The sequence below is a fragment of the Chenopodium album genome, chromosome 23 (assembly GCF_948465745.1).
Source record: "Chenopodium album chromosome 23, dcCheAlbu1.1, whole genome shotgun sequence".
Classification (NCBI taxonomy): Eukaryota; Viridiplantae; Streptophyta; class Magnoliopsida; order Caryophyllales; family Amaranthaceae; genus Chenopodium; species Chenopodium album.
In genome coordinates this window covers 27,333,148-27,347,373 of record NC_137856.1, presented here as the reverse complement: position 1 = coordinate 27,347,373, position 14,226 = coordinate 27,333,148, and the positions used below count along the sequence as shown (strand labels likewise).

The 14,226-nt window shown below is 33.5% G+C and overlaps 1 protein-coding gene across 1 annotated transcript; it reads right to left on the bottom strand.

The window, feature by feature from the left end:
- Positions 1 to 65: 65 nt before the first annotated feature.
- LOC145609140 (protein BLISTER-like) lies at positions 66 to 12,455 on the bottom strand. Its single transcript, XM_081664694.1, has 13 exons — positions 11,786 to 12,455; positions 9,132 to 9,753; positions 8,486 to 9,036; positions 7,438 to 7,557; positions 6,835 to 6,900; positions 6,159 to 6,269; positions 5,583 to 5,659; positions 3,728 to 3,795; positions 3,229 to 3,339; positions 2,830 to 3,002; positions 2,682 to 2,750; positions 1,014 to 1,172; positions 66 to 464 (listed from the first exon to the last, which is right to left on the bottom strand). The coding sequence occupies exons 1-13, from the start codon at positions 11,861 to 11,863 to the stop codon at positions 387 to 389; spliced, it is 2,283 nt and encodes a 760-aa protein (XP_081520820.1). The 5' UTR covers positions 11,864 to 12,455; the 3' UTR covers positions 66 to 386.
- Positions 12,456 to 14,226: the final 1,771 nt, after the last annotated feature.

The following is a 14,226-nucleotide window of genomic DNA, read 5'->3' as shown; positions in this document are numbered from 1 at the left end:
GACTTTTCGGAGATGTAAAATGGAAAAGGAACAACAGTATAAGGCAGTCAAAACGTGTGTACATCTATCAAAAAACGCTCATACATCATATAATTCTCCTTCAGTATATCTGGTGGTGACCACATTTTCCACCATACACCAGATAAAAAAAAACTAGCCTTCATAGGATAGTTAAAGTACAAAGAAATGTAATTATTATCTTGTGTCAAATAAATTGTATATTTAGATTTCCCAAACAATCTAATTATCTAAGAAATTGCTCATTTTCAACTGAAAAGAATAAACAAAATGTCACACATGATATACAATATTTATCCTCTATACTCTAGCCCTCAAAATGCGAATATGAAGTAAGGATAACGAATGATCCAAGCTTTACACTCAACTTAGAGTCTGCTGGCTCTCCGCTTTGACGGTCCTCCAGGAAATAGCTTCATTATCCATCCTAGCACTCGTTCCACCACCTAATGGAAGATGAAACAGGTCAGGATAATTACTCTTATCAATGTTCAGCAGTAGGAACACACAATTAATGATTAGTTTATTTATATAAGTGAAAAGCTTTAGTAAATGTTAAGCAATTATTTGCATTATGGAGTCCATGCCCTTTTGGCTTTTGCAGAAGAGAATCATTTGGCAAAACTAAAAGTAAAATCTGATACCACTCGATACAGCTTACACGGAAATTCCTCATTATTTGCCACTTGAACTTATTTTTCTTAGTTTTGATCTCCTTTTATATTTTGATTGTTTATTTAATTGCCAATTATGAAAAGTCAGTTTTATAAACCAATTTTAAAATCTCTGCTGAATTAAGAGCTTGAAAAAGTCAGCGAAATTCACCATCATAAATTTAGATCCCCATAAACTCTGCAATCATCTAATTTCACTAAATATGTAAGAAATATCACCACAAAAGGAACATTAAATAACCATTCACAGTATGACTCAAGCTTCCCAAGCCAATGACCTCCCCCTTCACCAAACAAATAAATAAAGAGCAAAAAAGGTACCTCGTCGCCTTCATCTGCATACGCAACAGTTTCCCGTACAACATTAGAAGCAGTAGGCTGCTTGGCAGCAATATTCTCACTTGCCATGCTTTGGGACATCAACAGCTCTAGTCTCTGAGTCTGAACTTCAAGTTTCTGAGATAGCTCCTTGTTCAATTCCTTCAGATCGAAAGTAACATTTATGAACACAAATAATATGACAGTAAGGGTGCAGGATTGCAATTAAGTCAATAATACATGTCACAATACATGCTGGACCCAAGTCAATAGTCTGTTGTGCCACTTCACATTAACTAATTTACAAAGACTTACTATGACACTACAGTTTGTTAAGGGTTTTTTAGTTGATTACTTCAAGGTCATACTTCACAAACAATCAGCATATCTATATACATACCACCAGAGTACTCAGCACAATGGATTCTTTGAAGTTTTTACCCTTTATTATTATTCCAATATTATAAGCTACTTTAAAAACCTCCCTCAACACCAGAATAATTCAAATGATTTCCTCTTATTATCCGTCTAACGTGACAATTCCTATTTGAGAGAGACCCCACTATTATTTTAATACATCTTTCTTTCCACTGCCAAAAACTTATGCCCTCCCTTCTCTTAAAATTCAAAATAAAAAATAAATTTTTTTAATAAAAGACAAAATTCCAATAAAATAATAACCTACTATCTCATACTCCCTCCATCTCATAATACTTGACACAGTTCCTATTTTCATCCTTCCCACAATACTTAACACGTTACTAAATATGGAATGAGACCACTAATAAAATAATATTTTACCACATGTTCTCTCTCCTCACCTACCCCACATATTATTTTCTTGTAATATAAAAATACAAAAGAGAATTTTTTATACAATAAACAACTTAACTTGACGTCCCAACTCCCAAGTATTAACCACCCGGTACTTCGAAAGATCGAGGCGTTTCAGCCTAGATCTGACGAAATATTTGGGCGTTTCTGCCATTTCTAGAAAAGAAAAAAAAACTCCGACTATCTCTCCGGCGACAGCCTTCCCCTTGTCCCTTGAAATTTCCACGCAACTTATATAAAGCTAGTATAAGGAGGTGGTGTGGGTGGTAGATGGTGGTAGTTTAGAGAGAGAAAATTTATAAAGAAAGAGTGTAAAGGTAATTTCTGATTGTAAATTGATAAGTGGTAAATAGTGGTGCTGGTGGAGTACTGGTGGGGATGGCTTAAAATTATGATTATAAGGGTAAATTCTTCGTTTATTTTTATGAGGGTAGATTCGTAATACATATTATGCGGGCGTTAGTTAGAGGTTTGAGGGCGGTATTTAACAACCCCCTTCATTTACGTAAATTTAATTTAAAAAAAAAAAGAAGAAAAGAAAAACAGAAAAGACTAGTTCTTTTACTAGTGTAGTTATTGGTTGATCTTGCTTAAGAAGGAATTAGGTTCGGGTGGGTCTCATTCATTCATAAACAAGATTAATGGCCAAAGTGGTAAAACTGCAACTAAAAAGATATGAAAGTAATATATACATAGGCAGATAGGCCAGACAAATAATAATAATAATAACAATAACAATAACAATAACAATAACAATAACAATAACAATAACAATAACAATAACAATAACAATAACAATAACAATAACAATAACAATAACAATAATAATAATAATACCTTCAGCCTAGTACTTGTTGAAACTTCAGTAATCAAAGCTTGCATCAATTCCTCCTTTTCTGATGTTATCTGCAGCCAAAACTTCTACTTTTAGTTACTGAAAAGATATATACCAACAAAAAACACATGAGCAGAAGTGATCAGCTACCTCGCTAATTAGTGAATTGATATTTTGTATCATTTGCACTTGGTCTGGAGGGATACTCATAGCAAAATCATCATGACCAGCTAAGTTATTTTGTAAAAGCAACAAGTTGTCTACATTGTCAATCACTTGCATGTTGGATGAAGCTTGTTCAGAGCTATCTCCTGCAGTATCTCCTACAACAGTGGCAGGATAAGCCGATAAGCCATCAATCACAAGCATATAATTTTTCCACCCATGAAATAATTGGGCATGCAATACTAGAGATATATGGCGATAAAAAGTGGGCTGGAGGAAGAATCAAACCCAATATGGGGAGTGTATTGTAAATCACAAGCACAATAACACCAGCTTTTTAAAATTGGTGACAAAGAGAGATGAGAATTTTGGGATCACAAATACCTAAATCATTGGTAGAAGTTGAAGCATCTTTTTTCTCATGCCCCTTACTAGAATCAATAGAAATTCCACTAGCTGAAGCTGTCCTTAATTTAGACTGAAGCAGCTTTTTCTCTGCAAAAGTAGAATGTTTACAGTCAAGAGGAAGTCCAGGCCAAACAATTAGCAAGCAAATAGATCAAATTTCAAGTTGCAAAGAAAAATGCAAACAATATCAAGCAACAGCAGTTACGAATTATGATAGCTACTTTTAAAAAAAAATGGAATTTTATCACACACTTTGCTACTTAAAAAATATTAACTACAAAATTAAAATGCACTGTCAGTCTGTAACTACATAGAAGTTTAATTATGCATACATAAAGGATTAAAAACCAACTTACTACCCTCCAAGAAGACATAAGTAGCACTAATTTAGCAACAAATGCATCAATAGTCTGCAGCAACTGTATGAGCTACTTCTATATTTTGTGAAAAGATCTGTATAGCTTAAACTACACACCTTCCTGTAAGGCATCAATAGTCTGCAGCAAATCTCGGCGTTCTCTGTCAAGGCTAGACATTTTCTTCCTGCATGGCCCACCATACTTAAAAAATTACGATTGGAAAGAATGACACTTAATTATACATTTATTAAAATAAAAATTAGGGAGCTACAGTACAGAGATGATAATCAGAAATAATTAACATCATGTTCAAAACAAGAAAATTCGTTAATAATAAAGGACTGCCGCATGCATGATATGCACAAGAAAAAAAGCATTGAACAACATTTGTGATAGAAAAAAAAAAAAAAAAAAAATAGAGTCCCGCAAAAATTGACTAATCGTAAGAAGTAACATTCTGTCTCAGAAAGCACCATTTCCATCATAAAAATTTTAGCTTTTAACATAGGACCCTGAATTTGTGTGTAGGAAATAAAGAATCCTAATTACAGGGACTAACAAGGAAGTGTTTAGTGGTCAACCTGTACAAAAGGAGGGTCGAGAAAATACACTTCCTCCGTTTCATATTAATTGAAGTTTCTTTAGACACATGTACCAATACATGTTTTCAAATGATAATATCTTCAATAATCAATAGACAAAATTATAATAGCATTTATCTTTTTCTTATATTATTAAGGAGATGGAGGAGGGCTTTCAAAAAAGAGCTTGAGACAAGTAGATCTTCAGAAAATACACATTGAGACAAATCCAACTAGACCTTACATGACTATGTTTTTCTCAAGTATAAATCACAATATGTAATCAAAGTAACTTATGTTAATAGTGCTATATTCAAAACATGTCAGCTAATAAGAAATGGAGTATACAAATACCCACAAGACAATTAAAACCTCCCATAGAAATGAACATATAGACAAATAACACTCAAATCTATAACATCAAGCATGACTTACTTACAAGTTTAAGTAAAACCAATTCTCATGTCGAACACTTGACTCCAACTTAACAAGATCATCATAAAGTACAATAAAAACACAAAACAACAAAGCATAAGAAATAGAATCCATCAGAGCAAGGTTTAATTAATAATTTTTCAAATAAAGAATACACAATGTAGTTAACTATAATCACTCATCAATTATTCTTCAACAATAACATAGCAACACATAATAAATATATATTATATCAAAAAGTACCCTTTCATTTCCATTTACAATTTAAACTTCCTTTGATAATGTAATGTAATGATATAGGGGGCATTCTAATTGTAAATTTTCCACTATTTTTTACATTACAGAATTAGTGGAACAGCTCAAAATGCCATTTTTCATAGTCAGCATCTTTCTACATAACTTTGAACATTTAAAGTAAGGATATTAAAAACATCTATCGAAGGTCAAGGATGACCAATGGAAAAATATGCAAATACACACATGAGAATGTGAGATATGATTCTTATCCAGAAATTGTGAACGTCTGGTCAAATTTTTAAAAATTCAGGAAAGATAATGTTGTTTATACAAGATTTGCAAACCAAGTTTAATAACAACACACGTTTTTTTTTATGGATTACTACAAATCTACAATAAATCAATAATCAGGAAGCACGCTACTATATTAAGGCCATAAGTATATGAATGGATTATTCACAGATACTAGAAGCTAATTTAGACACAGTAACAAACTAACAAAATTACATGAGTTCTACCACCTCTATTAAGAATGATATTTGCTGCATGCAGATGTATGCTGCAATGCTGCATGCCCCATAAACTTACATATAGAAATAGGCTGCATGCCTTGAAAGATAATCCGGTAATAGAAAGTAATACAAAACAGAATAAACACGGAAGCAATAAACAGTAGAAGCTATGGCTTTTAGAACTACTGAGGAGGAAAAATCCGTACTTGTAGGAAGCTACTTCAGCATTTGAGTTTTCCAACTCCCTCTCCAACTTCAGCTCATTAGATCTTAATCTAAGGGCCTACAAGATAAAATTAAGACACACAAAATAACTAAACATAGCAGCATTAAAAAAATTGACACGTTGAAGCCAAACAAATATCAAAAGTCAATGCCGGACCCATATTTAAGTATTCTTCAAAAACATGGATCAATGTGGAAAGGATGTACATCAGCTAATGTCAACCCATATAATGTTACAAAATTCACAAAAATGTCATTAAATATTATGGGCAACAAATGTCTTATAAAGAAACGAGATTAAAAAGTAATGTTGTATTTCTAACAATATCCCCTCCCATGTCTTGGTCAAGACATATACGGTCTGAAATACTACACCCATATCATGTTACAAAATTCACCCCTCTCTCATTGAATAATATAGCCAACCAAAAAAAATGAATTTATAAAGCCACATATTCTAACAAAGCTCCCTATGTTGGTGATAATGTATGCCCCTGCCCACCACCCCTTTTCTCTATCCCCATCAGAAATTCAGATAATGATGTAATGAAAATCACCTTCTCTTCCAAGCTAATAACTTCAGAAGCCAGAAGCTTTGCGCGCTCATCAGCAGCATCACACTCAAGTTGTGCGTTCACATATTCAGACTTGATAGCCTCAAGCTCAACCTACTGCACCAAGATGACAGAATTAAAAAGAGCCAAAATATTGGATTGTAAATGTGAGCTTTAGGTGTTTATTAAAAAGATGATGTTACTAAATTCATTTTCCTTTGTAATTAAGTTTATTTTAATGTTCTTTGTCATAAGCACTTCATCTTATACATTGCAAACTCAGTTATATGCCAATGACATAAAAGTCAGCATAAATATTATATTATGGTTTCAAATAAAGATGAGGTCTATGGAGAACACTAATCCCTTCCATCCTATAAGTATGGTCATTTCTAAAGAGTAAAACAACTAAGGGAACATTATATAATGCAACGTTTCCCCTTATTTTGGTTTTGACTAAATGACATTTGCCATTTAGAGTTATTGCAAATTACATGTTTGAATTTCAAAAGCTTGACATATATTTCAACTTTTTAAGACATAATAAGAAGAAAAAGAAAACAGGCTACTATTAGGGGATTATTAAATACCCCCACAAAATCCACATCACAGTCCATCAGCAGGCTTCACCAATAAGCAAAAATTATTGTCATAGATAGACAAGGATAATGACACTAACCAGCCGGGACTTTATATCATCTTGCAATCTTTCCATCTCAGCCTTTAACTGGCTCACAATGCTTGCCTGAAAGTAGGATAAATAGTTTAGTTGGCAATTATCAAAGAGCTTAATGCACAATAGTGACAATACTAAAGGAAACAAATTAAAAATAAAAAATAAAAAATAAATAAAAAAAAACCTATACAAAACAGAAAGTCAACAAGAGTAACCTCCATTACATTACATCAAAAAAGGCTACCCTACACAAGAAGTGCCAGAGCATAGAGTAATTTTGACTGGCACAATTAATTCTATTTTATCCGGGGACTAAATAACTAATATGCGAGGAATTAGAAGAGGCTAAATTTGATAGCTCTACCAGCATTAAAAGAGGTTCTCAAAAAGTATCACAAAACTCTCATTTACAACAAATTCATAATAATAGAATCCATTTATCTCAAACAGATATAGATCAAATGTTAAACACATAGATTTAACCATTTGGTGAATCTTGAGACGTGAAGTGTTAACCCAAAAAAACCAAGAAATTTACTAACCATGTACCCAATCGAGTATGTCATATGAAATAGTTAAATTAAAATGAACAGAGGAGACACCGACCTGCTGATTATAGCTCTCTGTCAAAGAAGAATTCTCAGCAGCTAATGACTCTGTCAAAGTTTTAGAGGCCTCCAATGTACGTTGCAGAGAAAACTTCTCTTGCGTCAAATCTTCAATGTGCTGCGGGCAAAAGCAAAGGAAGCAGTAAATAAGTAAATTACTAGTCGATCTATATTCAAAGCACAAGAAGCATGTCATAGCAAATCTTCTTCTAACCCAATCTTTCACATAAACTAAAATGCATATCTTGATTCTTGAATGAAGGTGCAACATTTAATAATGCCTTAAAAATCCAATCCTCCCACAAGTAAGTATCCAACCTACAACTATAGCAATTGGAAAGTCAATTTTGAAAGTGACCAGAGCACACTATCACATCACCTTTGCTAACAAAATATCTGAAACAATATCACAATAGAACAACCCTACCTACATATGTTTTCAACGGAAAACCACATTATTTATTACTTTCATTATAAAAAATATTAAAAAGGTTTTGTTAAATTCAATCATAAAGAGCTTCAATCATATACATGCTCCTAAGTGAGTACTAACTCAAGCATTTCAGGTCATAGATCCATGGTCATCATGGCTAGAAAGTCCTTGAATACAACTAAGGAGTTATTCAAAACCACTACTATGAGTTGCCATGCCTAAAATATAATTTCATACAGCTTCCTAATGATACTCCAGGCATTTACAGTAATAATTCGATTCAAAAAAGAATCAACAAGAGCCACACAGCCCGGTACAAGGAGATTTGTGAGCAAATACAAATTTGAATGTTGAATTTTTTACAGACTGGTATATTAGATGAGTTAGCACAGATATTGTAACGTTGTAATGCATATTGTGACTCTAGACAGGAGGAAAACTCTGATATGCTATACAGAGCAACTGAGCAAGGAAATTTTCCAATTCAAACAAACATGATTTGTCAGTGCAAATGAGAGAAAAGCACAAGATATTTTACATACGGAAAAAAAACGCATACTCCATGGCCAAGAAACTGTAAAGGTAATTCTGCACATTGGAGAAAAAGAGATACCTGCTCCAATGCAGCAAAATCTTCATTTTGTTTTTGGGAAGTGAATTCCAGCTTACTCTCCAGGCTGTGCTCAAATGATTTGTGTCCCTTTGACGCATTGCTGAAGAAACCATCACTTGGACTAGAATAAACTGATGTTGGAAGGGGTTCAACAGGAGCATATGCTGTAGAAGGATCATGAATTGCAGACGATTCAGCAATATTGCTGCTAGGAACCTTTGCATTCATGAACTTGTCATTCTCAACAAAAGGGCTGCCGGATGCAGAAGAATCTTTAACAATGTTAAGAGAATCAAGGAAAGAAGGACGAGATCTTCTGGGATATGGTTCAGCCACAACTGAATGCGAGGGACCATTAAATAAACTGCTGGTGTTAGAGTTAAAACCTATCGAACGTGTTTCAGATGGCCATTGATTTTTATAACCTGCCAAATTCCCCACTACATTACTAGGTTGTCTTTCCTCCACCCCAAAATGATACTTCGACTTCAGAAAGCTATGACCTAACTCTGATGCAGATTCTGGCAAATCCAAAAGTGAGCGAACAGAATCTGCAATGATAGCAAAACATGTTACATGAAACAATCATAAAACCCATCATTATTTAACTGTCAGGCTAAGTTTTTGCTTAAACAACTCCACTGACCAGACTCCTGATGTAAAACATTGGTGACTTGGCCCTCGGTAGAGACTTTTGCAGCAATATCATTGGTGCTTGCCATAGTGTTAGCAAAGCTTACAGAAGAACTAAAGTCATTATCATATTCGTACAATTTTGAGTGAGAATCACTACTATTATAAACTTGAGAAGCACTGGGTCTGCTAGATGATATTGAATCTGCAAATCTTCCACTTCCTGTACCGGTCCCAAAGTTTCCAATACTGTCATCTGTTTGTTGTGAGAAGTCAGAACCTGCTTGGTAGTTTGAAGCTGGAACCTCATGACTGTTTCCCACTTGTTTTGGAAGCTTCTGAAGCAAATCAGGTGAGCTAGAATTATCACTTTGGGTATCAATGTGTGCATGAGTAACCGAATCAGGCCCATTGTATCGAGTGAAAACATGTGATTTGTCACTTTGTTCAGTATAAACAGAAGCTCCAGTTACTGCATAAGAACTACTGTCGGTATGAGCATTGACAGAATTGTCAGACAACGCTTGTCCATATCCTGAAGTTTGTTTATCAGATGGCGTAGCATCATCTGTACGAGGTTGGACACTTGATGCTTGCTTTTTGGAAGCTCCTCTCTTCTTTTTGAATTCTTCCAGCTAAAAGAAACATATATTAGAACAAAACTTTGAGGAGATTGGTCCTCGATACAAAACACAAGCACATACATAAAGTTATACAACCTAAATAGAATATAATGAGATTGATCAACACATAATGTTTAGAAAGTAACAATAACAACACAAATTGAATCTAGCATAATACACAACATTTTCCCAGTTATTTCTCGCAGCATAAACAAGAGTATTCTTCTTAGTTCTTACCCCAACCACTTCACTATTGTGCTATGCAAAGGGAGACAGGAGTCAGGAGGAGGAGAAAGAAGGCCGGAGAGACATATTTGGTGCTGTCAACCCAAAGTCGCTAATTTATGTGCTCTACAAAGTCCTTTGTATCCTTATAAACTGGGAGATGCTTGCTGAAGTATGAATATCTGGGATGATATAACTCCCTGAGTCCCTCGTTCTTTTACCCCCGTTTTTCTCCTCTACTCAAAAGAAAGAAAGAAATCTATACTTCCGCGGAACAAAGTAAAAGACAAGTGCAATATAACAACCATGCAAAGCCCAGAAATTTAGGTAATAAGAGGCTGCATTGATAAAATTTCCTGTGCATGTCAAGCAAGTTTACATACAAGCAGACTTATTGTCCAGTCATATGCTCTGACAGCATTTCCAACCCAAACCCGGCCTATGTAGCACAGAGAAAGATACGGGGACAAAATTAGGGATGGGGTCATGGCGGTGGAGAATAGAACAATCATAGTTTCAAAAAGGGTACATCTTTGAGAATTTAGAAAAACATAAAAATATACTGCCAAATGAGGATGAGAAAGAAAAGAGTCTCATGGTGGAGTTCCATCTGCACGGCTGCACCATAGTGGTTTATGGGTTGTGGCATTGAGCCATTACTGAAATAGTGAAATAGAAAGAAGTAGAAGGCAAAGTGAAGAAAGAAGAGATAAGTTGTTTTCCTGGTTCAAAAGCCCTAGATCTGTCGCATTCTATAAATTAATATCATAACCAACAAATATTCTAACATGTACTCACAAAGTTCCAGTGTAGTATACTTGAATCCGTTGTTTATCTAGAAACAGCTAGTGAGCATTCACTACTTAGTACTATATTGCATACATCTTGGCCTCCCCATTCATCACAAATGGGGTGACAATGTGACAAGGTACACATGTAGTGGTGGGCCTGATGGCAGTTTTTAAAGGATATAGACTTAACCGATAGCCAAATTCAAACAGGAATGAAGCTAGAAAAAGATTCAATCATACCAAATTTGAACTTAAATGCTTTATGATAACAAACATATTTAAATACGACTTCAGTATCCAAATCATCCCAGCAATCTAGTGATTCAGTGCTATTCTCATTTTGATTTTCCTCGAATTTGGCTATAAGGTTGATAATCCGAACAAATTCTGATTCTAAACCTAATAGCAAAATAGGTTCATTATTACACTCCCCAAAAGAACTACTGAAGGCACAAAATTAAATTTTATACTAAGCATGTAAGTATGTAACATCATTGTTTCACCAATATACCAGCAAAGTTGCTGCCACAATAATCAGAGTTTACACTGTTCCCACGCACGAACACTGAAAAAAAGAAAGTTACTCTAATTGGAAGCTCAAAGCAAAGAAATCCCAAAGTACGCACACTCCTAAAGGATCATAATTTAACATTATTAGCAAAATTTTCAAGCTCAAACAAATCAAAGACCAATAGATCAAAACAGTAAGTTATCTTCTCCAAGTCAAAAACTTGACATTATCCGCGAAATTTCAGAGCTCGAACAAATCATTCAAAGTACACATATGTGACATATCTTACCAACAACAACTTAGCCTACTGATCAAAATCGCGGTCATACTAAAATTAGTTCCCGGGTTTGCAACAACTTAGCCTACTGATCAAAATCGCGGTAATACTAAAATTAGTTCCCGAGTTCGAATCATACCTCTAAAGCTTCATATACACAAATTAACAACAACAAAAGAAACCATCTAGAAAATGAAATAGCTTAAATCAAACAATCAAAACCCGAAATCGAGGCCATACCAAGCGTCTTCCAGCTTCCAAATCCTTCTTTTTCCGGGACGAAACAGCTGGTTTAGATAAAACTTGAGCAGATGCCATCTCCAGAACAAAAATCGCCCCTTTAATTCAGCATCACACAACCCACATTCAAAAATCCAACCCCTTCAAAACCCTTTCAATTTTCACCCAAATTTAGCGCAATCAAAAGTTATCTGATTAAATTTGTCGGTAATTTGATTCTGATCCAATCCGCCCAATCAAAATCGTCGGAACAGATCGATTTACACCCACAAATTGCAATTCAAATTTTTAAATTGATTGTAACTATAACCCCAAATTCAGCAGATCTCTCCCGATTAAATTAATAATCAAATCCCCCAAATCTCCGAAGAAAACAAAGAAATGGGGGAGAGACGGAAAAAAAAAAAACCCTAAAAATATGAGAAAATTAATTTGGGGGAAATTATAAAAAATTACAAAAATTCAAATTTGTACAACAAACTTAAAGCTGAAAATTGAATTTTTTAAAAAAAAAAAAAAATTTAAGTAGGTAAAGAAGTAAAAAATAATGCTCCTATAATTGTGTGAAATTTAAGGGAGCATGAAAAGAGGTTGATTTTGCTGAAGAAGAAGCGCCATTGATTTTGATTTGATTTGTCGGTATTTTGACACTTCTTAATAATTTTGAGATCTACCCTCTAACCTAAAAAAAATACCATAATAAAAACGTTAAATGTGTAATTGTTGGGACGTGGTGTAATTTTATTCATTGTTATAACGTGGCATCATCAAGAATAATAATACCAACTTTATTAGGAGTAGGATAAAAATAAGATAGAAATTAAAATACTCCGTATATTGTACGGAGTACTAAGTACTTCCTTCGTTTCTATTTAGTTGACGCGTTTGATTTAGGCACATATATTAAGGAGAGGAGAGAGATTGATAGAGAATGAAAAAGCAAGTGAGGTACCTTATAAATGCAAGGTAAAAAATTTACCCTAAAAGGAAACGTGTTAACTAAAAAGAAACTTCCTAAAAAGGAATACGTGTCAACTAAAAAGAAACGGAGGTAGTATATATTAGGACATTTATGAGAAATAATGACATTTACATAGATATAATCAAATCGATAAAGAATACATAAGATGCCGATAATACCAAACATACTAAAGAAAGACAAGCACATTAGGGACGTATATATGTCATTTTCAGCGTAAATACTATTGTCATCTTGACATCATTTATACATTTGTACGAATGTAGTGATGTCTGGATTATTACTTTAAACATCATATTAATATTGCATATTATTTAAGTTTCTAGTTACATAAAGTGCATAGTATGTGTATTAAACAATGAAGGAACTCATGGAAAAGAATACAAAATAAACTCCCAATCAAAGTTGGATATATTCTGTGTCAAAAAAAAAGTTGGATATATTCAATTTGAGTTAAATATGTAAATTCCTACCTTATAAAAAGTAGAAAACTACACTTATGAATAGTATAATGCCAATTATACCCTTCAAAATGTGTATTTACATACATACCCTCATCAATATGTACATGCTATTTTTAATGAATAGTGTTTAGACAATTATACCCTCTAAAATATTTATGTACTTTTATGCTTTCATTAATGTTAGTTGTCTTGAACATTTATACCACCTAAATATAGTTGTTTATATATTTTCTCTCTTTTTTATTCTTTTATTTTATTTATTTATTTTATTTTTTTTTTTTTTTTGAGGAAAATTTTCTCTTATTGTTAATTTAACTAAATTTGTGATTTAAAAGCCAAACCAAAAAAAACCTTCAAGATATGGTTAGCTATGACGCGCGCATCGCGCGCGTTAACTGCCCTAGTATAAATAAAAGATGGTTAAAATTTAAGATAGTAAGACCTCTAACTTTATTATAATTGGTCAAGGGTGTCATGTGGCAAGTATACTTTCTTAAGAACACTAAGGGTCTGTTCTCTTACATTGAAATTCAGTTCAGTTCAGCTTAGTTCAGCTCAGCTGAGTTCAGTTCAGCTCCTAATTTCCTTCTCTTATAAAATATTAATTTCAGTTTAGTTCAGTTCAGTTCAGCTGAGTTCAGTCAATGTAAACAGGCCCTAATGGATTATAGATATTGAATAGCCAATAAAATAGAAAATCGTACTCATGAATTGAATTTATAAACATTAGGTAATACTAAAACTTCAGATTAATTTGTATTAAAAAAAAATAAATAAATAAAACCTTCAGATTAATTTGAAACACTAATCCTATGTTTGATATGATGTTCAAATTTGTGAAGTTAAACTTAAAAATTAATCTTATCTTAAATCATTACATCACAAGTCTACAATATATAGGAATACACATGTTCAAAATTTCAAGTAGGCTTAAAAGATCTACTCATGCCTAAGGTAGTAAGGAAACTTTTTGTTAAAAAATTGGACATGGATAGATT

Coding starts and splice junctions, on each gene's coding strand:
- LOC145609140 (XM_081664694.1), bottom strand. CDS start 11,863: ATGGCATCTGCTCAAGTTTTATCTAAACCAGCTGTTTCGTCCCGGAAA. Junction 9,037..9,131: donor TGTTTTACATCAGGAGTCTG/GTCAGTGGAGTT, acceptor CTATCATTGCAG/ATTCTGTTCGCTCACTTTTG. Junction 3,796..5,582: donor GCTGAAGTAGCTTCCTACAA/GTACGGATTTTT, acceptor TGGGCCATGCAG/GAAGAAAATGTCTAGCCTTG.